Here is a 26,093-nt window from a genome sequence, read left to right as displayed (position 1 = left end):
CTTCAGCAGACTTCATCAGACAAAACGGGAATGGCAAGCAGCAATTCTTAATAGAAGTGGGCAGTGTGGAATCATGGGGATGTTTTTAGCAGATTAAAAGAATCACAAATAGGGATCTGTGTTTGTTAGTGTTAGGACAAAGCAGGGCTGAAAAAACACTGGAGGGTGATAAAAAGCAGACTGCTGTTATAGGCGTGAAGTGCCATAAATCTCGGTGACATTCCGGCTTTGCTAGTTTAAATAGAGGGCCTGGTTTCTCAAGAGGTTATAACATCCACATAGTTCACCATAGGATGTGACAGTCGCAAACCACTGCAAAACCTTTGCAAGAAAACAATTAACGAACTTTTTCTTTGAAGGTATTGGATTGACTTAAAGTGGGTCGTGGCTCTGTTTGGTGCTGCAGCAATTAGACGTGTGTCCTTTTAATGGGAAAAGAAGAGGTCTCGGGGAAATAAAATGCCAATCATGAGATCCTAATGGCACATCAGCTTACTGTCATTAAAGAATCTGAAGCTTTGCAGGCCTCGTGAATTATTTACTTCTGACGCTCCTTGCTGCGGTGCTTATTGCCGCAGCAGTCGGGAGCTTTCCTCACAGGAAATTAGCGACACTGGAGTAAAGTTTGAAAAAACTCGAAACAAAATCATTACAGCTTGCCCATAGCTCAAGCTTTCTGTTGAAATACATGGGATCTTGTGTACTGGAGAGCCAGTCTGGTGTAGCGGTTAAGTGTGCGGACTCTTATCTGGGAGAACCGGCTTTGATCCCCCACTCCTCCACTTGCAGCTGCTGGAATGGCCTTGGGTCAGCCATAGCTCTGGCAGAGGTTGTCCTTGAAAGGGCAGCTGCCGTGAGAGCCCTCTCAGCCCCATCCACCTCACAGGGTGTCTGTTGTGGGGGGAGAAGACATAGGAGATCATAAGCCACTCTGAGTCTCTGATTCAGAGAGAAGGGCGGGGTATAAATCTTCAATTCTTCTTCTTCTTCTTCTTCTTCTTTTTCTTCTACTGTAAAACAGGGGTCCCCAACCCCTGGGCTGTGGATCGGTACCGGTTCGTGGCCTGTTAGCAACCGATCCATGAGTTGTATAATTATTTCATTATATATTACAATGTAGTAACAATAATAATAAGACGACGACAACATTGGATTTTTATCCTGCCCTCCCCTCTGAATCTCAGAGTCTCGGACCTGCTTACAATCTCCCTTATCTGCTAACAACAGACACCTTGTGAGGTGAGCGAGGCTGAGAGGGCTCTCCCAGCAGCTGCCCTTTCAAGGACAACTCCTGCGAGAGCTATGACTGACCCAAGGCCATGCCAGCAGGTGCAAGTGGAGGAGTGGGGGATCAAACCTGGTTCCCCCATGCACTTAACCACCACACCGAAATAAAGTGCACAATTGCATCTGTTCAACTGTTATGTATGTGGACCAAAGTGAAGACTGCTGTGAGTGTTCCTGCCGGGCTCATTGGAACCAGAAGGACTGAGCTTGGGGACTCAGGAACAATGGGCAGCAGGATCCAAATCCCTGCTGCTCTGAACATATGAAGCTGCCTTCTACTGAATCAGACCCTGGGTCCATCAAAGTCAGTCTTGTCTTCTCAGACTGGCAGCGGCTCTCCAGGGTCTCAAGCTGAGGTTTTTCACGCCTATTTGCCTGGACCCTTTTTTGGAGATGCCAGGGATTGAACCTGGGATTTTCTGCTTTACCAAGCAAATGCTCTACCACTGAGCCACCGTCCCTCTGTTCCAATCATGGGCCTCCTGCTGGTTTGAATGATCCAATAACGCGCTTGTGCGGGAACCCTGAGTTGCATATAGCTGGCCCTGTGTGCCCAGTTAGTCAGTCTTTGAGTGCAGCCCTATACTATGCTGTATCTAATAAAGAGTTATGGGAGCTCACCTCTTCCTTGCGTTGAACCCATTATGTTATACCACTCTGTGCCATCTCATGCATGAGAGCTACCAGCTGAAAGGCTTTTTGTATATTCATCTGGCATACGTCCTCCTCCATCCTAACAGGGCCAAAAATGGAGTTTGGATGCAAACCTGCACAATTAATCGCTGCGTGTTCCTCTTCAGTCGCTTGCCAAAACACGGGTCGGGGGGGGAGGGGCAAAGCTTTATGCAGGCTTTCTTGCTATTAAACTAGCTTTGAGTGAGATCTAACCCTTGCATCAGTTGCACAGTTCATGGAACTCCCTAAATGATATGTCCATGCTGATGAAAAGCAGTTTCCGGTAATTAAATTTGCTCGTCTTGAATTCGGGGTGGACTACAATTCCCAATAGCCGCACAGTGCATGGGGCACATGCATGACAGGCCAGACAGAAGCGAGAAGGTTAAAACCGTTCCTTTGTTTTTCCAGTCCAAATGATACTGAACTACACAAAAAGGCTAGCTGCCCGCCGCTGCTTCTGTCTCTCTGTTGGAGTCTCAGTGCCAAATGGAATCGAGCCAGCTGGCTCTGCTGTTAGAGCCAGAAGACAGCCCCAAGGGCCATAAATGAAATGTTCTTTGCAGTGGTATCTTCTAGAAGAAAAACTACTTCCCCTTTACAGTTCTGCCGGGAGTGCAAGATCTTTGTGATAGTCCAGCCTTTTGGTCACCTGAAGGCCATTTCTCCTGGCCTGAGCTCTGGAGAGAGTGAGGAGTAATGTCAAGCGCACTCATTTCTGTACTGCATTATTCTAGATAGAGAGCAGGTCACCAGCTCACAATTTCTCTCCCCCCCCCCCTTATTTACGGCCAGTGGACAAGTAATAAATCCATCTGGCCCTAGGATGTTTATGCTACAGTCTGGCTGATGTTACCTTCAAGTCGCCTCTCCCACAGCTTCACACAGACAACCCTTATCTCTTCCTAGGGTAGTGTGAGAATGTTTGATGTTTCCAATAGTCTAAAATTCCTCAGTAATAAAATAGATAGTTGTTTAGTAACCTCTGAACCCGTGACAAGTATGCATCTGTATGGTAAACTTTGATGATATCCTATATAGCAACTGTGTAACTGTTTGTACATCATTACTCCCAAGGCTTGTGTCCTTGGAACAGCTCCTGAGTTTCTAACAATAAACCTACTTTTGATTTAAAACAAAGGACTGGTTATTAAGAAATATCGGCGCTTGACAAGTAAGCTACACCCACGTTCCTCTTCCAGTTTGTTTGCTCATAAGAACATAAAAGAAGCCATGTTGGATCAGGCCAATGGCCCATTCAGTCCAACACTCTGTATCACACATAAGAACATAAGAGAAGCCATGTTGGATCAGGCCAATGGCCCCTCCAGTCCAACACTCTGGGTCACATAAGAACATAAAAGAAGTCATGTTGAATCAGGCCAATGGCCCATCCAGTCCAACACGCTGTGTCACACATAAGAACATAAGAGAAGCCATGTTGGATCAGGCCAATGGCCCATCCAGTCCAACACGCTGTGTCACACATAAGAACATAAGAGAAGCCATGTTGGATCAGGCCAATGGCCCATCTAGTCCAACACTCTGTGTAACACATAAGAACATAAGAGAAGCCATGTTGGATCAGGCCAATGGCCCATCCAGTCCAACACTCTGTGTCACACATAAGAACATAAGAGAAGCCATGTTGGATCAGGCCAAAGGCCCATCTAGTCCAACACTCTGTGTCACACAGTGGCCAAAAAACCCCAGGTGCCATCAGGAGGTCCATCAGTGGGGCCAGGACACTAGAAGCCCTTCCACCATGCCCCCTCCAAGCACCAAGGATACAGAGCATCACTGCCCCAGACAGAGAGTTCCAACAATACGCTGCGGCTAATAGCCACTGATGGACCTCTGCTCCATATGCTTATCCAATCCCCTCTTGAAGCTGTCTATACTTGCCGCTGCCACCACTTCCTGTGGCTCCTCTCACCTCTTGCTTGAAACTGAGAGTTGAATAGGGATGTAGGGTTGCCGGCCCGCAAGGCGGAGCCTAGCATTCTCCTTGAATCATTGGGAAATTCCTGGAGATATGGGTAGGTAGTGTCTGGGGAAGGTAGAGTTTAGGGGACCGGAAGGTGCTCACCAGGGATGTTCCCTCTAAGCTGCAGAGTCTTGTGAGCAAAAATTCTACGTTGTGAGCTACTGGCATTAAAGTTGTGAGCTGCTGCATAAATCAATGTGCTCCGGGGTCATCCTTCCTGAGCTAAGACAAAAAAATGTGTGAGCTGAAGATTAAAAATCTGTGAACTAGCTCACCCTAACTCAGCTTAGAGGGAACACCGGATGGGTTGCAACTCCGGGACTTCCATTTCTCCTAGACTGCATGGCACACCAAAGGCTGTGCTCTTCCAGACTATTTCCTCCAGGGAAACAGCTCGGTAGTCTGGAGAGCGCTTGTAATTCCAGGAGAAGAAGAATTGCAGATTTATACCCCGTTCTCTCTGAATCAGAGACTCAGAGCGGCTCACAATCTCCTTTATCTTCTCCCCCCACAACAAACACCCTGTGAGGGGGGTGGGGCTGAGAGGGCTCTCACAGCAGCTGCCCTTTCAAGGACAACCTTTGCCAGAGCTATGGCTGATCCAAGGCTATTCCAGCAGCTGCAAGTGGAGGAGTGGGGAATCAAAGCCGGTTCTCCCAGATAAGAGTCCACACACTTAACCACTACACCAAACTGGCTCTCAAAGAACTCCAGGCCTCACCTGGAGGTATGGATCAGGACAGGAGGTGCCAGTTATTAAAAACTGTTAAATAAACAAAATATGGCAAGAGTGCTTATCTTTTAAGCATAAGAACATAAGAGAAGCCATGTTGGATCAGGCCAATGGCCCATCCAGTCCAACACTGCGTCACACAGTGTCCAAAAAATTTATATATACACACACACACACACACACTGTGGCTAATAGCCACTGATGGACCTCTGCTCCATATTTTTATCTAAACCCCTCTTGAAGGTGGCTATGCTTGTGGCCGCCACCACCTCCTGTAGCAGTGAATTCCACATGTTAATCACCTTCTGGGTGAAGAAGTACTTCCTTTTATCCATTTTAACCTGTCTGCTCAGCAATTTCATCAAATGCCCACAAGTTCTTGTATTGTGAGAAAGGGAGAAAAGTACTTCTTTCTCTACTTTCTCCATCCCATGCATAATTGTGTAAACCTCTATCATGTCACCCCGCAGTCGACGTTTCTCCAAGCTAAAGAGCCCCAAGCGTTTTAACCTTTCTTCATAGTGAAAGCGTTCCAACCCTTTAATCATTCTAGTTGCCCTTTCCTGCACTTTCCCCAATGCTATATCCTTTTTGAGGTGCGGTGACCAGCATATGTTTTTCTGTGTCCTTTATAACATTTCTCTCTCTGTTCCCTGCCATTACATTTTACGACATACATAGCCCGGCCAGACAGGGTCTCATTTACGTCAGATCTGGCCCTTATAACAAATGAGTACAACGCCCCTGTTCTGCAGGCTTTGTGTACACTTCCCCCCCTCTCCATATTAACAGGGTAACCAAATCCCATCACACAGCTCTCTCTGGCAGATGGACAGGACAGAGTACCAGCCAGGGAAACAGCCGTGTCTCAAAGCTAACAAATCCACAGCTACTGATGTGAAACCGACCTTCTCCCCCCCATCCTTTGGTCTCAAAAAAATCAGAGCACATTGAGAATTTTCCAAGGCTCAAATGCCATCTTGTTGGATCCAGCGATGTCTTAGCTTTCAGCAGCTGAGCAAGGGGTGGACAGGACGGACATCCCCCCGGGGATGAACCCGGAGGAATTTGCTGCTACAGAGCCTTCCCTCGTGGGGCACAATGTCTCACGCTATGCCAAACACAAGTCTTATGCATCCCTCCCCGAGGAACATCACCGGGAAGCTGAGCAAAGCTGAAGGGGTGTATACGGTCCAAATTTGGAGGTGGGGAGGGGAGGCATAAACTCAGAAAACGATTCTCACCTGCGCGGGGTGGGGGGAAAAAGCATGCTTCTGAAATGCATTAGCTCGGTGCTCTGAAAGCAACCTTGGTTTTTTAGAAGAAGAAGAAGACCATCGATTTATACCCCGTCCTTCTCTCTGAATCAGAGTCTCAGACCGGCTTACAATCTCCTTCCCCCACAACAGACACCCTGTGAGGTGGGTGGGGCTGGAGAGGGCTCTCCCAGCAGCTGCCCTTTCAAGGACAACCTCTGCCAGAGCTATGGCTAACCCAAGGCCATTCCGGCAGGTGCAAGTGGAGGAGTGGGGAATCAAGCCCGGTTCTTCCAGATAAGAGTCCGTGCACTTAACCACTACACCAAACTGGCGCATGGGAACAAAAGCCTGTCTAGCCACAGCTACCACATCACTGGTATTGAGCATGCTACATCTGTCTCATGACTCTGTGGAGTAAAGGTGATGCTGAACTTCAGAATTTCCGATTCCCTACTAGCTTTATGCCACTCTCCCTCTCCTCTTCTCTGCAGGTCTTCTGTCGGATTTCACACTATCAGCCCTGAGGCTGCAACTTGCTCCGCCTCTTTCATGCAGCAAACAAGATCCTCTAAAAACCTATTTCTGTTTGCCGTGCAAAAAAGGTGAAGTGAGTTGCAGCCCCCCGGGGCAGATAGTGTGAAATCCGACTGAAGCCCCGCAGAGAAGAAGAGCATGAGAACGGCATAAGGTTAGTGGGAAATCGGTCTGAGTCTAGGTATTTGGAGTAGTAGTATTTTTCCAAGACCAATTTTAGTGAAACGTAGGTTTGCCAGGTCCAGCTCAAGAAATATCAGGGGAGTTTGGGGGTGGAGCCAGGAGCAAGGGTGTGACAAGCACATCAGAACTCTGAAGGGAGTTCTGGCCATCACGTTTAAGGGGACCACACTCCTTTTAAATGCCTTCCCTCCATTTGGAAACAAGGAAAGGGGTTTCAATGAAAGCTTAGCTTCAATGTGGTAGGGCTCATAGAATTGGATCCCTGGTCCAATCTTTTTGAAACATGGGTTTTGAGGAGAGGCACCAGATGCTATGCTGAAAATTTGGTGCCTCTACCTCAAGCAACAGTCCCCTCACAGAGCCCCAGATACCCACAGATCAATGCTCCAATGGGAACTGGTCTCCATAGGGTATAATGGAGTGCCCAGCAAACATTTCTCTCCCCTCCCCTGCTTTCTGATAACCCTGAAGCAGGGGGAGGACCTCTAAAACGGGAGATCCCCTGCCTCCCACCTGTGTATTGGCAACCCTAAAAAGCTCAGATAATTAATACTGGCTTTTAATGTCCGTCATACACTGCTGATACCATGGTGTATGGGCAAGTGTGTTCAAATCCCCACTCTGCCGTGAAGTCAGGTGGGGGTAGAGATGCCACCCCTGGTCTGGCAGTTTCTGGAGCACTGCTGAGGAGAGGCAGACACTTCTTGAAAGTAACGTTCAGTTTTGAAACATAAAGTGACATCATGACGCTGTAGGAATTTCAAAAATCTCGTATGTTTCTACCCTGAAAATGTTGGAAGTTTCCAGTGTGTCATGATGTCACTTCCTGTTCTGCAATACTTCCTGTTCTGAGACAGGAAGTGACTTCCTGGTGCTGATCCCTTCACTTTCCTCCCACCATTCCATTGAGCAAGGGTACAGGACCAGGAGCATCATTAGAAGGTCACCCACCGTTGTCAGGCAAGTGGCAACTGTGGTAGGTAGCCATTCACGCTCTCTCAGCCTAACCTAGCCTTCATCACAGGGCTGTTATGAGGAAAGAATGGAGGAGGACAGAACCATGTAGACCAGGGGAGTCAAACTCATTTGTTATGGGGGCCGGATCTGACAAAAATGAGACCTTGTGGGGCCGGGTCATGTCGGGTTGGGCTGGGCTGGGCCATGTGTGCACCCAGGGCTTTTTTTGAGCAGGAACGCAGATCCGGCTGGCTTGGTGTCAGGGGGTGTGGCCTAATATTCAAATGAGTCCTTGCTGGGCTTTTTCTACAAAAAAGCCCTGTGTTGAAACAATGTTGTCATCAGGGGTGTGGCCTAATATGCAAATGGGTCCCTGCTGGGCTTTTTCTACAAAAGAAGAAGAAGAAGATATTGGATTTATATCCCGCCCTCCAGTCCAAAGAGTCTCAGAGCGGCTCACAATCTCCTTTACCTTCCTCCCCCACAACAGACACCCTGTGAGGTGGGTGGGGCTGGAGAGGGCTCTCACAGCAGCTGCCCTTTTAAGGACAACCTCTGCCAGAGCTATGGCTGACCCAAGGCCATACTAGCAGGTGCAAGTGGAGGAGTGGGGAATCAAACCCGGTTCTCCCAGATAAGAGTCCGCACACTTAACCACTACACCAAACTGGCTCTACAAAAAAGCCCTGTGTGTACCTACTCAAGATTAGGTAGCAGAAATATAAACTTTATAAAGGACACAGACAAACACAATTAAAGATTTTTTTAAAAAAAACTTGAAGCATGCTTAAAACGTTAGCATTTGTTGGTTTTAAATGTCCTTTCTTTCTATTTCTCCCATGGGATCCAAGGAACTAGGCAAAGGAAGCTCTGGCTCTTTCCTTCCTTCCCCAGGTAGAGGAGGAGTCTCAGCCAATAGAAAGAAGAGAGGCTTGGCTCAGTAGCTCTGCTGTGTGACTGAGAGAGCCTGGAAAAACAAGCTCTGCCTCCTCCCCCTTCCCCCCCCCAGGGAGAAGCCTCAGCCAATGGAGAAAATAGAGGTTTTGCTCTGTAGATCCTGTGTGATTGAGCAAGCTGTGATGCAGACGGAAGCAAGAGAGAGAGAGAAGGAAGCAGACGACAGCCAATCGCTCGGGGGCCTGATTCGGCCCTTGGGCCACATGTTTAACACCCCTGTTGTAGACCATTCAGGAGAAAGGTGGGATGAAGATAAGGTTGCTTGGTCCCTCCTGGCAACTGGCGGGGAATGGTGGGGGATTTACCAGGCAAAAGAGAAAGGACTAGGCTGCTTCACCAGTGGCCAACACAGGGCTGCCAAGTCCAATTCAAGAAATATCTGGGGACTTTGGGGGTGGAGCCCGGAGACTTTGGGGGTAGAGCAAGGTTGTGACCAATGTTCCCTCTAAGCTGCAGAGTCTTGTGAGCAAAAATTCTAATTTGTGAGCTACTGGCATTAAAGTTGTGAGCTACTGCATCAATGAGTACGCTCTGGGGTCATCCTTCCTGAGTTAAGACAAAAATGTGTGAGCTGGAGTCTAAAAAATCTGTGAGCTAGCTCACGCTAACTCAGCTTAGAGGGAACACTGGTTACGACAAGCATCACTGAACTCCAAAGGGAGTTCTGGGCATCACATTTAAAGGGCTCGCAGACCTTTTAAATGCCTTCCCTCCACTGGAAATAATGGATAGGGGCGTCTTCTTACGGGGCTCCTAGAATTGGACCCACTGGTCCAATCTTTTTGAAACTTGGAAGATGTTTTGAGGAGAGGTATTGGATGCTATGCTGAAAATGTGGTGCCCTTATCTCAAAAAGCAGGGACCCCAGAGCCCCATGCCCTCTCCTGACTTCAGGGTCATCAGAAAGTGGGGGTGGGGGAGGGAAATTCCCTATGGAGACTGATTCCCATAGGGTATAATGGAGAATTGATCTACAGGTATCTGTTTCTTGAATTGGACTTGGCAACCCTAGGTGTCAGAGCATCAGCAGTTAGTAAGGCAGTTCCTGTATTACCAACTGCAAGAGCCTTACCTCCTCAGTCAGTCTGGGGAGAGAAAGCACTTAGAGCTCCATCAAAGGAACTGCTAATTTCTTAGCAGGCCCATGATGGGCCCAACCAGGGAGAAATTGTAAATTAGAATTTCCCTTCGGGGAGATATTAGAAAGGAAGAGTTTTCAGGCTGTTAATTGTTTAGTGGTTAAGATATTTTTTAAACTCTTTCCCCTGAGTCAGCACGGCCTAGAGCGGGAGAGAGGTGGAGGGGTGAGTGTTGACTGAGAGAATTGCTAATTTCTTTGCAGGCCCAAGGCAGAGGGGTAAAAGAGCCACTGAGGGGTACACCGGGATTAAAGGTCTTGCGCAGGGATGTCAAACATGCAGCCCAGGGGCCAAATCAGGCCCCTAGAGGGTTCCTATCAGGCCCCTGAACATATAAGAACATATGATGCTGCCTTATACTGAATCAGACCCTTGGTCCATATTGTCTACTCAGACTGGCAATGGCTCTCCAGGGTCTCAAGCTGAGGTTTTTCACACCTATTTGCCTGGACCCTTTTTTGGAGATGCCAGGGATTGAACTGGGGACCTTCTGCTTACCAAGCAGATGCTCTACCACTGAGCCACCGTCCCTCCCCAACTGACTGAGCAACTGACTGTTGTCTGCTACCTTCTCCCTCTCTCTTACTTCCTTCTGCATAACGGCTCCCTTTGCCAGGCTTGCTCAACAGCACAGGAGCTACAGAGCAAAACCTCGATTTTCTCCATTAGCTGAGGCTCCTCCCCCTCCTGGTCCCCTGGGGAGGGAAGGAAAGAGCCGGAGCTTCCTTTGCCCAATTCCCTGGATCGCGTGGGAGAGATACAAAGAAAGCACCTTTAAGACCAACAAGTACCAATGTCTTAAGCACTGTGGAGAAACGCCATCTTAGGGGGGAGGAACATGAAACTGCGAAGCAGGCTTTGGCCTAGCCTTCCCCTCACTCCCCCCCTCCCTTCCAGAGTTAAACCATCAACTCCAGGGGGAGAGCCTCCTAGAGAGACAGGAAGTTCTTTTGTTCTTGGCATGTGTTAGGCAGGAAGAGAAGTCAGTTCTCAGCTAGCACTCAACGGAGAAGGATGTGAGCCTGGGAGCTCCTGTCTGGGGAAGAGGCCTATGTACGCAGGAAAAGGCCCCCAGGTAGTCAGACCAACAGGGCCAGAACACTGTTGAAGCCTCCGCAAGGTCGAAAATTTAGCAGCGCCGGACGCAGCAGGAGAGGGGGCGCCTCTTGGCACCCCTAGGCCTCTGGCGCCCCAGGCGGCCGCCTAGTTGGCCTCCTCCCACGCGCTGGCCCTGCCCCTAACCACACATTGTCTTTCTATGCTTGAGACATTGCAACTGATGTCCAGGGAATCTATTGCTACTGATGACGTTCCCACCATAGCATGTTCCATTTTCTCCCTTTCTCACAATACAAGAACTCATGGGCATTCAATGAAATTGCTGAGCAGTTGGGTTAAAACGGATCAAAGGAAGTACTTCTTCACCCAAAGGGTGATTAACGTGTGGAATTCACTGCCACAGGAGGTGGTGGCAGCTACAAGCATAGACAGCTTCAAGAGGGGATTGGATAAAAATATGGAGCAGAGGTCCATCAGTGGCTATTAGCCACAGTGTGTATATATATATTGGCCACTGTGTGACACAGAGTGTTGGACTGGATGGGCCATTGGCATGATCCAGCATGGCTTCTCTTATGTTCTTTTGTGACACAGAGTGTTGGACTGGATGGGCCATTGGCCTGATCCAGCATGGCTTCTCTTATGTTCTTATGTGTGACACAGAGTGTTGGACTGGATGGGCCATTGGCCTGATCTAACATGGCTTCTCTTATGTTCTTATGTGTGACACAGAGTGTTGGACTGGATGGGCCATTGGCCAGATCCAACATGGCTTCTCTTATGTTCTTAAGATATGAAGAACCCTCAAAAGCTGATCAGACGCATTTCAGAACAGGCGACTGTGGAAGCAAAAGTCAACACTCCATTAAATTTTCTCGTGTTGCCATCATGAACAAGAGCAGCACTTAACTACTGAAAGGACAAATTTAACTACCGATAAAATAAACTTGTTTTAAAGCAGCGCCATGGTGTAAGTTATCCATCAGTCGCAAAGGCGGCCTGGCAAACATTGACTTTCTGCCACGCTGTTATCTAGAAATCATTAGTAGGATTATGTATTCCCAATTCCCCATGTTCTTTTTTCTAAAGCTATTAAATCCTTCAAAAAGATCTGTGTAGAATGTTCTGATTGAGCCCATTATATCAGAGCTAGCGCCAAGGCCCGGGAGAAAAAATATAAACAGATTGATCTGGATTTATACCCCAATGTATCTGATGGCTCAGGATAAATAGCAACATAATATCACCAGTACCATGTTAAGAAACTAAGAACCTAAGAACAGCCCTGCTGGATCAGACCAGTGGTCCCTTTAGTCCAGCATCCTGTCTCACACAGTGGCCAACCAGTTCCTCTGGAAGGCCAACAACAGGGCACAGAGGCTGAGGCCATCATTAGAACATCAGAAGAGCCCTGCTGGATCAGACCAGTGGCCCATTTAGTCCAGCCTCCTGTCTCACACAGTGGCCAACAAGTTCCTATGGAGGGCAAAAACAGGGCACAGAGGCTAAGGCCTTCATAAGAACATCAGAAGAGCCCTGCTGGATCAGACCAGTGGCCCATTTAGTCCAGCCTCCTGTCTCACACAGTGGCCAACAAGTTCCTATGGAGGGCAAAAACAGGGCACAGAGGCTAAGGCCTTCATAAGAACATCAGAAGAGCCCTGCTGGATCAGACCAGTGCTCCCTCTAGTCCAGCCTCCTGTCTCACACAGTGGCCAACAAGTTCCTATGGAGGGCCAAAAACAGGGCACAGAGGCTAAGGCCTTCATAAGAACATCAGAAGAGCCCTGCTGGATCAGACCATTGGTCCATCTAGTCCAGCATCCTGCCTCACACAAAGACCAAACAGTTCCTCTGGAGGGCCAACAACAGAGCATAGAGGTTGAGGCTTTCATTAGAGTATAAGAAGAGCCCTGCTGGATCAGATTAGTGGCCCATCTAGTCCAGCATTCTGTCTCACACAGTGGCCAAACAGTTCCTCTGGATGACCAGCAACAGGGCAGAGAGGCCAAGGCTTCCATTACAACATCAGGAGAGCCCTGCTGGATCAGACCAGTGGTCCATCTAGTCCAGCATTCTGTCTCACACAGTGGCCAACCAGTTCCCTTGGAGGACCAGTAACAGTGCGTAGAGGGCAAGGAATTCCTATGGTTGCAAAGTCCCCTTGCCCGTCCTACAAGGGGATTTTGGGGGCACTCCAAGGGTGGGCAGGGACATTACGTGACATCCCTGACGTGGTGATGTCACCCAGAAGTGAGTTCGATCCTGGCAGAAGCTGGGTTCAGGTAGCCAGCTCCAGGTTGACTCAGCCTTCCATCCTTCTGAGGTTGGTGAAATGAGGACCCAGCTTGCTGAGGGGAAAGTGTAGATGACTGGGGAAGGCAATGGCAAACCACCCTGCAAAAAGTCTGCCTTGACAACATTGTGAAAGCAACGTCACCCCAAAGTTGGAAACGAATGGTGCTTGCACAGGGGGATTACCTTTACCTTTAACTCTGCTTAGGACAGTCGTCTAGATCCAAGCACCTGTATTATTTTACCATCCTAACCAGGGGTCATTTGGTAGAAAAATAGGTGGTGGAGTTCAGTAGCATAACTCATTAGCATATGCTGCCCCCCAAGTCAGGTGTCACCCTCAAATCTGTAGGAATTTCTCAATCCAGAGTTGGCAGTAGGGTTGCCAAGTCTAACTCAAGAAATATCTGGGGACTTTGGGGGTGGAGCCAGGAGCAAGGGGGTGACAAGCATAACTGAACTCCAAAGGGAATTCTGGCTATCACATTTAAAGGGACCACACAGCTTTTTAAATGCCTTCCTTCCATAGGAAATAATGAAATATAGGGGCACCTTCTTTTGGGGCTCGTAGAACTGGAGCCCATGGTCCAATCATTTTGAAACTTGGGGGGTATTTCGGAGAGAAGCACTGGATGCTATGCTGAAAATGTGGTGCCTCTACCTCAAAAGTAGCCCCCACCAGAGCCCCAGATACCCGTGGATCAATTCTCCATTATTTTCTATGGGAATAAGTCTCCATAGGGAATAATAGAGTTCCAGCAGACACTTCCCTCCCCTCCCCCCATTTTCTGATGACCCTGAAGTGGGGAGAGAGCCTCCAAACCAGAGGATTCCCTGTTCCCACCTGGGGATTATACACAAAAAGCTACACAGAGGTATGAAGTTGCAACCAAATAAAACAAACCACTCTGTGAAAAATGCTATTACAAAATATAATTCATACAAGGAAAAGAGTGCATTTCAGCAAGCTCATAATTTTACATACCGCATGTGCATATTTATGCACGTATATACACCATTGTGCAAATAGTCCAAAACATAAGTCCAGGAAAATCTGGATTTATGTTTTGGACTATTTGGACAATGGTGTATATATATGTGCATAAATATGCACATGCGGTATGTAAAATTACGAGGTTGCTGAAATCCTTGTATGAATTATATTTTGTAATAGCATTTTTCACAGAGTGGTTTGTTTTATTTGGTTCTGCCTGGGGATTGGCAACCCTAGTTGGCAGCTCCACAATGACAGTCTCCAGATCTCTCCCTCCCCCCTCACTCCTCTCTAGAAGCTCTTGTTTTGCTTAGAGCTTTCAAAGCCGTTTCCTTATACTGAACCCCCCCCCATCTGTCTAAATATGACTAGAACCCAGATTCTTCCCACGGGAGTCCTATTGGAGGAGGAGCGCCTTGACCACTTCCCTTCCTGCATTTTACAGTATCTATAAAAGTATATTTTAATAACTCTGACGCCGCTTGTTATGACATAACCGTCTCGGTGGTTACATTGATTTTCCTTTGGTACAAATGAGAATCCATCATTTCACTCTGGCAGGCTTCTTATTTTGGAAAAAAAGTAATCATATGATAAGCAGCTGCTCTGCAGTTTGCGATTCAGCAGTGCTTGGAAGAGTGGATGTTCTGAATAATACAGCCTTTGGTGCATTAAACGAGACAAGCCCATTCCACTGTTGAAGGGATGTGCCCATAAATATTTATTTTCAGCCCCGTGTGTATTCCAGGTGTCTGAATAGCAGTGCAAGTATAAAACTGAATAGGTGTAGTAGTAGTGGTCCGTGGCCTGTTTGCAACCGGGCCATGCGTTGTGTAATTATTTCATTATATATTACAATGTAGTGATGATAATAATAATAATCAGAAGACGACAACATTGGATTTATATCCCGCCCTCCACTCCGAATTTCAGAGTCTCAGAGCAGCCGACACAAATGAGACCTTTTTGGGCTGGGCCATGTGTGTCAGAAAATGGAATGCCAGGTAGTAGAGATATAAACTTTATAAAGGTCACAGACAAACAGAAAGATTTTTTTTAAAGCATAAAATAAAACACGCTTAAAACATTAGCACTTGTTGGTCTTAAAGATGCTTTCTCTGTATTTCTCCCATGGGATCCACAGGGAACTGGGAAAAGGAAGCTCTGGCTCTTTCCCTCCCTCCCCAGGGGACCAGGAGGGGGAGGAGCCTCAACCAATGAAGAACATGAAGGTGTTGCTCTCTGTAGCTCCTGTGCGATTGAGCAAGCCTTGCAAAGCAAACTGAGATGCAGAAGGAAGCAAGAGAGAGGGAGAGGAAAGCAGACAAGAGCCAGTTGCTCGAGAGCCTGATAGGAGACCTCCAGGGGCCTGATTCGGCCCCGGGCCACATGTTTGACACCCCTGATCTATAATACACTATTCTTCACAACAGTGAAGTTCACAGAAATGCTCAGTTTTCACACCTCGAGACTGTTTGTGAAAGCTGGCTTAAATACAGTGGCCGTACCATGCAACAGAGTTTACCACAGAGTTTCCTGCGATTCCTAGAGCTACTTGCTATCACTTCCAGGTTCTCCTTGGAAATGATATCATAGCACATGCGCCACTGATTGGGCTGTTATTATTTTTTCTTTGGGTTCCCAGCAGGAGCTCTCCCACCATAGCAACCCTAGCCGGCAACCCCAGGTTTAACCTGAGTAGAATTGGCAATGATACAGGAATATGAAAATGCAAGCAATGGGGAGGGATGGTGGCTCAGTGGCAGAGCATCTGCTTGGGAAGCAGAAGGTCCCAGGTTCAATCCCCGGCATCTCCAAAAAAAGGGTCCAGGCAAATAGGTGTGAAAAACCTCAGCTTGAGACCCTGGAGAGCAGGGGAGGGATGGTGGCTCAGTGGCAGAGCATCTGCTTGGGAAGCAGAAGGTCCCAGGTTCAATCCCTGGCATCTCCAAAAAAGGGTCCAGGCAAAGAGGTGTGAAAAACCTCAGCTTGAGATCCTGGAGAGCCGCTGCCAGTCTGAGAAGACAATACTGACTTTGATGGACCAAGGGTCTGATTCAGTATAAGGCAGTTTCATATGTTAGGGGAGGGACGGTGGCTCAGTGGCAGAGCATCTGCTTGGGAAGCGGAAGGTCCCAGGTTCAATCCCCGGCATCTCCGAAAAAAGGGTCCAGGCAAATAGGTGTGAAAAACCTCAGCTTGAGACCCTGGAGAGCCGCTGCCAGTCTGAGAAGACAATACTGACTTTGATGGACCAAAGGTCTGATTCAGTAGAAGGCAGCTTCATATGTAAGGGAGGGACAGTGGCCCAGTGGTAGAGCATCTGATTGGTAAACAGAAGGTCAATCCCCGGCATCTCCAACTAAAAATGGTCCAGGCAAGTAGGTGTGAAAAACCTCAGCTTGAGACCCTGGAGAGCCGCTGCCAGTCTGAGAAGACAATACTGACTTTGATGGACCCAGGGCCTGATTCAGTATAAGGCAGCTTCATATGTTCATATATGTTCAAGCCAATGTGGATAGAGAAGAGGGCTAGCTAAAAAAACATGCCTTAACCGAACTTCCCCTCTGCTTTGTGCAGGTAAAGGTGACGTGTTCGGCGACATCTTCTGGAAGGAGACCACCCTGGCCCACGCCTGCGCTAACGTGCGCGCCTTGACCTACTGCGATTTGCACATTATCAAGCGGGAGGCCTTGCTGAAGGTTCTGGACTTTTATACTGCATTTGCAAACTCCTTTTCAAGGAACCTGACCCTCACCTGCAACCTGAGGAAAAGGGTAAGGTCTTCTAAAATCAAAATGGCTCCAACAACGTTGCGTGGAATACCGTTTATTTGTTAGAACGTTTCTTTTCCCGCCTTCTTCCAAAGATTTGAGCTGACTCCCGGGTAGGTTACAAGTGATCTCCACGTTGCAGAGATACTTGCTCTGGACAATATGGCTGCTTTGGTAGGTGGTAGGGTCGCCAACCTCCAGGTGGACATCAGTAACTGAGAACCAAAATTGCTGAGCAGCCAGGTTAAAACGGATAAAAGGAAGTACTTCTTCACCCAAAGGGTGATTAACATGTGGAATTCACTGCCACAGGAGGTGGTGGCGGCCACAAGCACAGCCACCTTCAAGAGGGGTTTAGATAAAAATATGGAGCAGAGGTCCATCAGTGGCTATTAGCCACAGTGTGTGTGTATGTATAAAATTTTTTGCCACTGTGTGACACAGAGTGTTGGACTGGATGGGCCATTGCCTGATCCAACATGGCTTCTCTTATGTTCAATATGTAAAATAACAAAGCCCACTCTAACAAGGGAAATGCAAGTAATACAACAAGCAGTGTAACACAGTGCAGCAAACAGTACAAAAGCAGGTTGCTCTTAACAAATGGATATCAAGCCAGCCCAGAAGTGTGGCTCAGCCAACAGTATTCTTCTCTGGCCACTTCAGACTTGACCACCTGTCACGACTCAGAGGGGTCTTACCAAATTGCTGCCACCACTCTGGGTTAAGGGTTCCCCTTGAGAAGGCCCAGAGTACCCTCCCAAGCCCTTCAGGCCTCCCTTAGCTAGGCCAAATAATGGGTGTGAGGACCAGGCAGAGTAAACAACAAAAAAGTTTATTCCAGTGCAATATAAGTTAACAAGGTGCATTAATCAGTAAAAGGGTGAAGGGAAAATAAACAAATGCCCTAACATGTCTATCTTACAGTCCCTACTTTTACCAACACTTACTCCCTTGGGTCAGGTCTCTCTCCCCTGCTTCCAGCTCTCCAGGGAAAGAACCCCCACTTCCTGGGCTTGGCCTTTATATAGTCTCTTCCCAGGCCCCACCCCTCTCTGGGCCTGTTTCCCTTCAAAACCCTCACTACCCAATCAGAGAGACAGAGAAGATCCTGGAAAATGTAGGCTTTTCCCACTAACTCCTAAGCAGGCTTCCCTGGGGCCTTCAGGCCTCACTAGGCCCAGGATCATGACACCACCTTAAAGAAGCAAAGCTGTACCGGTGATAGATAATATCCGGTTTCAGGTAGCCTTAGTCTTCAGTTTGCATAAATCCCAGAGCAATGTCCCCATTCCTGAAATACATTCCAAAAGGGGGGGAAATATATATTCTAGCTGTTGGGATGTCTATCGCCTTCCTTTGGATTAGAGTTGCCTATCCCCAGGTGGAGGCAGGGGATCCCCTGCTTTGGAGGCCCTCCCCCCGCTTCAGGGTCATCAGAAAGCAGGGGGAGGGGAGGGAAATGTCTGCTGGGAATTCTGTTATTCCCTATGGAGACTTATTCCCATAGAAAATCATGGAGAATTGATCCACAGGTATCTGGGGCTCTGGGGGGGGGGGCTGTTTTTTGGGTTAGAGGCACCAACCTTTCAGTATAGCATCTAGTGCCTCTCCCCAAAATACCCCCCAAGTTTCAAAACAATTGGACCAGGGGGTCCAGTTCTATGAGCCCTAAAAGAAGGTGCCCCTATCCTTCATTATTTCCTATGGAAGGAAGGAATTGAAAAGGTGTGCCGTCCCTTTAAATGTGATCGTCAGAACTCCCTTTGGAGTTCAATTATGCTTGTCCCAGCCTTGATCTTGGCTCCACCCCAAAGTCTCCTGGCTCCACCCCCAAAGTCCCCAGATATTTCTTGAATTGGACTTGATAACCCTACTTTGGATTGAAATATGATCCTTCTACTCCTAGGCCATGCCTCCTGATGTCACCATTGTTTCATCCAGGGCTTTTTTGTAAAAAAAGCCCAGCAGGAATCATTTGCATATTAGGCCACACCTCCTGAGACCAAGCCAGCTGGAACAGGGTTCCTGTTAAAAAAAAAAAGGGCCCTGGTTTTAATATCCCAAGTCTCTAAGAACATAAGAGAAGCCATGTTGGATCAGGCCAATGGCCCATCCAGTCCAACACTCTGTGTCACACAGTGGCCCCCCCAAAAAAATATACACATACACACACACACTGTGGCCAATAGCCACTGATGGACCTCTGCTCCATATTTTTATCCAATCCCCTCTTGAAGCTGGCTATGCTTGTAGCCGTCACCACCTCCTGTGGCAGTGAATTCCACATGTTAATCACCCTTTGGGTGAAGAAGTACTTCTTCTTATCCATTTTAACCTAACTGCTCAGCAATTTCATCGAATGCCCATGAGTTTATCGAATTTCATCAAATGCCCTCTAGTATGCTGGCATCATTAACACAGGAGACTTTATAGAGATAACTCACCAGTAGATAACTCACTGAAAATGTCGAGACAGTGTGCGACAGCAATAAAAAAGGCAAATGCTTTGCTGGGGATTATTAGGAAGGGAATTGAAAAGAAATCAGCCAGTATCATAACGCCCCTGTGTAAATATATAGTGCAGCTTCATCTAAAATACTGTGTATAGTTCTGATCACCGCACCTCAAAAAAGATATTATAGCATCGGAAATGGTGCAGAAAAGGGTGACTAAAATGAATAAGGGGATGGAACACCTTCCCTGTGAGTAAAGGTTAAAGAGGTTAGGGCTCTTTAGCTTGGAGAAACGTCAACTGAGGGGTGGCATGATAGAGGTTTACAAAATTATTCATGGGATAGAGAAGTAGAGAAAGAAGTCCTTTTCTCTGTTTAGTACAGTACAAGAACTTGTGGACGCTCAGTGAAATCAATGAGCAATTGGCTTAGAAAAGAGAAAAGGGAGTACTTCTTCACCCAAAGAATAATGAATATGTGGAATTTGCTGCCGCAGGGAGTGGTGGTGGCTACAAGCATGGGCAGCTTCAAGAGGGGACCGGATAAACATATGGAACAGAGGTCCATCAGTAGCTCTTAGCCACAACGTATAGGTGGAACGCTCTGGGGCAGTGATGCTGTGTATTCTTGGTGTTTGGGGGAAGCAACAGTGGGAGGGCTCCTGGAGTTCTGGCCCCATAGGTGGACCTCCTGATAGTACCTAAGTTTTGGACACTGTGTGATGGAGAGTGTTGGAGGGGCCATTGGCCTGATCCAATATGGCTTCTCTTATAAGCAATATAAAGCAATAGCTCAGGGGTGGCCAAACTGCAGCTCGGGAGCCACATGTGGCTCTTTCACACATATTATGTGGCTCTTGAAGCCCCCACTGTCCAATTGGCCTGTTTGGAGAAGGCATTTGTCTTTTTAAATCACTTCTTCAAGCCAAGCAAATCGATGGCTTGGAGAATGCTTTTAAAGTTAAAGTTGCTTTCTTTTCAACTCTCCCTCTCTCCCTTCCGGCTCTCAAACATCTGACATTCATATCTTGCTGCTCTCAAATACCTGATGCTTATTTTATAGGGTTGCCAAGTCCCCTGCTTTCCCCAGCAGGGGACTTTTGCGAGCGCAAAAAGTCCGCATGCAATGTGATGACGTCACCTGGAAGTGACATCATCGCGCCAGTGACATTGCATGCAGCCACTCTAGCATTTCCAGGAAAACTCTATGGTTTTCCCGGATGCTCTAGCCATTTGGGAGGGAGAAACTCTATGGTACCAAATGGCTAGAGTGTCTGGAAAACCCATAGAGTTTTCCCGGAAACGCCTGGAGTGGCCGTGTGTGACGTCACTGGCACAATGATGTCACTTCTGGGTGAAGTCATCGTGCTGGCGATGTAGGGGGGAGGTTCGCCGTGCCGGCCCAATGCGGGCTGGCAGATTGGGAACCTTCCGGGCGTGGGAACCCCTGCCCGGTCTAGGGACTTGGCAGCCTTATTATTCTGTATGGTTCTTACATTAAGCAAGTTTGGCCCCCACTACAGTGGCTTATTTCTTACCTCTCATAGTGTTTTGACTGGGTAATGTTGCTTGGAGAAAGTTATAGTCATTCCAGGGAGAAAAAAAAAACAAGCGGAGAGGATCAGAGCATGTCATCTGCTCACCAAGCTGTAGATCTCTCTATCAATGCGAGCCCTTTTGGAAACCACAGTAATCTCCTCCCAGATGAGTTATAAAAAGTACCTTTCAGGTTGGCTTAGGAGCCACTTTCCCTCGAAGCCGCCCGATCTTATCTTTGTTGGTGCGTGTGTGTGTGTGTGTGTTGCGAGCCAGATTAATGGAGGTTATATAAAATTTTATTTGCCTGAGCAAATTTCATCGGCATGATGAATGGATTTACGAAGCGTGCGCCCAGATGCTTTTATGGCCGGAATGGATTTCTTCTCTCCATAGCTGCACTTCGTCATCAGATAAGGAGCGCAGAGAGCAAAATAACTCAAAAAAATATTATGATCTGAAACCGAGTGCTCGTAGTAGAACATAGGTGGCCTCTTGATTTGCAAAGCCCCAGGCAGGACTTCCACATTTTGGCTTGCCTGTTCCAGGGGACCTAGTTTGAAGGGGTGTGACAGATGAGCCAGACTAGAAGGGGTTGTGATGCGTCTAGATCATACCTTAATATTAAAATCAGAAACAGCACCATGGTACAAATTAGTTAAAATGGAACACACAAGATCTTCATACTTAGTTAAGAAGAAGAAAGACGACGACATTGGATTTATATTCCTCCCTGCACTCAAGAGTCTCAGAGCGGTTCACAATCTCCTTTATCTCCGCCCCCCCCCCGCACAACAAACACCCTGTGAGGTGGGTGGGGCTGAGAGCACTCTCCCAGAAGCTGCCCTTTCAAGGACAAGCTCTGTGATAACTATAGCTGACCCAAGGCCATTCCAGCAGCTGCAAGTGGAGGAGTGGGGAATCAAACCCGGTTCTCCCAGATAAGAGTCCGCACGCTTAACCACTACACCAAAATGGCTCTAACATTTAACATTTCTAGTCATGTTCTTAGAGCTAACTTTACCTCCTTATGATTCCAGTCAATGCCAACAGCAGTCATGGAAGGTCGTTTTAACCAAACGAGAGCCAGTATGGTGTAGTGGTTAAGTGCACGGATTCTTATCTGGGAGAACCGGGTTTGATTCCCCAATCCTCCACTTGCAGCTGCTGGAATGGCCTTGGGTCAGTCATAGCTCTGGCAGAGGTTGTCCTTGAAAGGGCAGCTGCTGTGAGAGTCCTCTCAGCCCCACCCACCTCACAGGGTGTCTGTTTTGGGGGAGGAAGGTAAAGGAGATTGTGAGCCGCTCTGAGACTCTTTGGAGTGGAGGGCAGGATATAAATCCAATATCTGCATTTATCTCACAGGGTGTCTGTTGTGGGGGAGGGGAAGGTAAAGGAGATTGTGAGCTGCTCTGAGACTCTTCGGAGTGGAGGGCGGGATATAAATCCAATATCTTCATGTACCTCACAGGGTGTCTGTTGTGGTGGAGGAAGGTAAAGGAGATAGTGAGCCGCTCTGAGACTCTTCGGAGTGGAGGGCGGGATATAAATCCAATATCTTCATCTACCTCACAGTGTGTCTGTTGTGGTGGAGGAAGGTAAAGGAGATAGTGAGCCGCTCTGAGACTCTTCGGAGTGGAGGGCGGGATATAAATCCAATATCTTCATGTACCTCACAGGGCGTCTGTTGTGGGGGAGGGGAAGGTAAAGGAGATTGTGAGCTGCTCTGAGACTCTTCGGAGTGGAGGGCGGGATATAAATCCAATATCTTCATCTACCTCACAGGGTGTCTATTGCGGGGGAGGAGGGTAAAGGAGATTGTGAGCCACTCTGAGACTCTTCGGAGTGGAGGGCGGGATATAAATCCAATATCTTCATCTACCTCACAGGGTGTCGGTTGTGGTGGAGGAAGGTAAAGGAGATTGTGAGCCGCTCTGAGACTCTTCGGAGTGGAGGGCGGGATATAAATCCAATATCTTCATCTACCTCACAGGGCGTCTGTTGTGGGGGAGGGGAAGGTAAAGGAGATTGTGAGCTGCTCTGAGACTCTTCGGAGTGGAGGGTGGGATATAAATCCAATATCTTCATCTACCTCACAGGGTGTCTGTTGTGGGGGAGGAAGGTAAAGGAGATTGTGAGCCGCTCTGAGACTATTCGGAGTGGAGGGCGGGATATAAATCCAATATCATCTTCTTCTTCAAACTCCAGTGGCCCAGCGTTTATGCATATGCTGTTCTCATGCAATTGAGGATTTACCTCACTATTTACTTTCCCGTTCGCTCTATTCCAGTCCAAGGGCTAATTTTTTAGATGGAATTCTGTCAGGCCTAAGTGCTTATTCAGTTGAGGAAAAAATAGCATTTCTTTTATCTGATATTGATGCTTACATCTCCCAGAAAGTTTCAGTCTTTGCCCTCGCAGCGAAGAAAATACGTGCCAAGGTGAAGGGATAACTTTTAGATTTACATCTACATCTTTATCGTTATTGCCATTGTATTGCATCCATTGTTATACCCTTGTTATACCTTACATGATACTTCGTATGTTTTAACTTCTAGTTTACTTTGCTTTTTCTTGAGATTTTTGTAACAGCCAATGGCTAATTACAATAAATGACCTGAGAACTGAAGAGGAAGGGCTTGTGACCAGTGTTCCCTTTAAGCTGCAGAGTCTTGTGAGCAAAAACTCTGCTTTGTGGTATTAAAGTTGTGAGCTCCTGGCATTAAAGCTGTGAGCTCCTGCATAAACTATTGTGCTCTGGGGTCATCCTTCCTGAGCTAAGACAAAAACGTGTAAGCTGGAGGCTAAAAATCTGTGAGCTGGCTCATGCTAACTCAGCTTAGAGGGAACACTGGTTGTGACTCAGTAGTTGAGCCTCTGCGTAGCATTCTGAAGGTCCCAGGTTTGATTCCAGGCATCGCCATTTTGAAAGGACCTGGTAATAGGTGATACGGCATACCTGAAACCCCTGTAGAACTGCTACCCGTTTTGTTCAGGGGTGGAATTCTAGCAGGAGCTCCTTGGCCTATTAGGCCACACCCCCTGATGTAGCCAACCCTCCAAGAGCTTACAGGGCTCTTCTTACAGGGCCTACTGTGAGCTCTTGGAGGACTGGCTACATCTAGGGTTGCCAAGTCCAATTCAAGAAATATCTGGGGACTTTGGGGGTGGAGCCAGGAGACTTTGGGGGCGGAGTCAGGAGCAAGGTTGTGACAAGCATAATTGAACTCTGAAGGGCATCCTGGCCATCACATTTAAAGGGACTGCACACCTTTCACAATGCCTTCCTTCCATAGGAAATAATGAAGGATAGGGGCACCTTCTTTTGGGGCTCATAGAATTGGACCCCCTGGTCCAGTCTTTTTGAAACTTGGAGGGTATTTTGGGGAGAGGTGCTGGATGCTATACTGAAGATTTGGTGCTTCTACCTTAAAAAACAGCCCCCCCCCAGAGCCCCAGATACCCGCGGATCAATTCTCCATGATTTCCTACGGGAATAAGTCTCCATAGGGAATAATAGTTCCCAGCAGACATTTCCCCCCTCCCCCTGCTTTCTGATGACCCTGAAGCGAGGGGAGGGCCTCCAAACTGGGGGATCCCCTGCCCCCACCTGGGGATTGGCAACCCTAGCTACATCAGGGGTGTGTGACCTAATAGGCAAAGGAGTTCCTGCTACAAAAAAAGCCCTGAGCATTACAATATCAGACATTTTGTTCTCAATCTTTTCCCTAATAAACCTTAACTTAGAGTTTGTTTCTCCCCCCCTCTGCTCCACACACTACTGCAAGACTCAATGAACCAAAGTCTGATTAAGTCCAAGACAGCTTTGTGTGTTCCTGTGGCCATCCATTCAGTTCAGAAAGCTAGAGTACAAATGCTTTATTCAATAGAACAGCAAATGATTTATTCAATAGACTATCACATTTTCAAAAAAACACCCATTCAAAATGTAAAAGGTCTGCTAAAGAAAGGCGTCTCTGAATGAAAAGCAGCTTTAAAAAAAACCCCACCGTATTCAGCTGAGGTGAATGCATGGCCAGCCTCTCCTTGCTGAAGATTCATGTTGGCTTTTGAGCCACTCAGGCGAGGGTGGCCAAACTTGATTCGTGTCAGAGCCACGTAGAACATGATTGTGAGGGAAAGAAAGAAAGAGAAGGAAGGAAGGAAGGAAGGAAGGAAGGAAGGAAGGAAGGAAGGAAGGAAGGAAGGAAGGAAGGAAGGAAGGAGAGGGAAAGAAAGAAAGAAAGAAAGAAAGAAAGAAAGAAAGAAAGAAAGAAAGAAAGAAAGAAAGAAAGAAAGAAAGAAAGAAAGAAAGAAAGAAAGAAAGAAAGAAAGAAAGAAAGAAACTTTAAATGAGTTCTCCAAACCACCAGCTGGCTTGGCTTGGAGAAGGGATTTAAAGAGCAAAAAGCTTCTCCAAGCTGGCTGGTGGTATGGTGGGGGCTTCGAAAGCCACACAACATGTGTGGAAGAGCTGCCTGTGGCTCCCCAGCTGCAGTTTGGTGCCCCCTGCATTAGGGTGTAGTGGTTACAGTAGTGGTTACTGTGTTGGGCTAGTACCGGGTTCAGATCTCCATTTGCCATGTCAAGTTACTGAGTGACTTTGTGCCCGTTGTTCTCTTTCAGCCCGACCTACCTTACAGGGCTGCTGTGAGGATGAGGGAAGAACCACGTATGCTGCCTGAAGCTCCTTGAAGAGAGGACAGGATAAAAATGCCCTAAATAAATGATAACGATAACCAGGGGGGGTTTTGTAGCAGGAACTCCTTTGCATTTTAGGCCACACACCCCTGAGGGAGCCAATCCTCCTGGAGCTTACAGGGCTCTTAGTACAGGGCCTACTGTAAGTCCCAGGAGGACTGGCTACATCAGGGGGGCGTGGCCTAATATGCAAAAGAGGTCCTGCTAGAATTCCTTACAGGGCTCTCAGTACAGGGCCTACTGGAAGCTCCAAGAGGATTGGCTACATCAGGGGTGTGTGGCCTGATATGCAAAGAAGGTCCTGCTAGAATTCCTTACAGGGCTCTCAGTACAGGGCCTACTGGAAGCTCCAGGAGGACTGGCTACATCAGGGGTGTGTGGCCTAATATGCAAAGGAGGTCCTGCTAGAATTCCTTACAGGGCTCTCAGTACAGGGCCTACTGGAAGCTCCAAGAGGATTGGCTACATCAGGGGTGTGTGGCCTAATATGCAAAGGAGGTCCTGCTAGAATTCCTTACAGGGCTCTCAGTACAGGGCCTACTGTAAGCTCCAGGAGGACTGGCTACAT

At 47.7% G+C, this 26,093-nt stretch overlaps 1 protein-coding gene across 1 annotated transcript in view; it reads left to right on the top strand.

Annotated features, from left to right (window-relative positions):
- Positions 1-26,093, top strand: part of KCNH5 (potassium voltage-gated channel subfamily H member 5) — a 353,692-nt gene that overhangs the window by 300,237 nt on the left and 27,362 nt on the right. Inside the window, 1 exon segment of the mRNA XM_060262655.1 lies at positions 16,640-16,836. Within this exon segment, the coding sequence (XP_060118638.1) occupies positions 16,640-16,836 (197 nt within the window).

This window comes from Heteronotia binoei, chromosome 21 (assembly GCF_032191835.1).
Source record: "Heteronotia binoei isolate CCM8104 ecotype False Entrance Well chromosome 21, APGP_CSIRO_Hbin_v1, whole genome shotgun sequence".
Classification (NCBI taxonomy): domain Eukaryota; kingdom Metazoa; phylum Chordata; class Lepidosauria; order Squamata; family Gekkonidae; genus Heteronotia; species Heteronotia binoei.
This window is presented reverse-complemented; position numbering and strand designations above follow the sequence as displayed.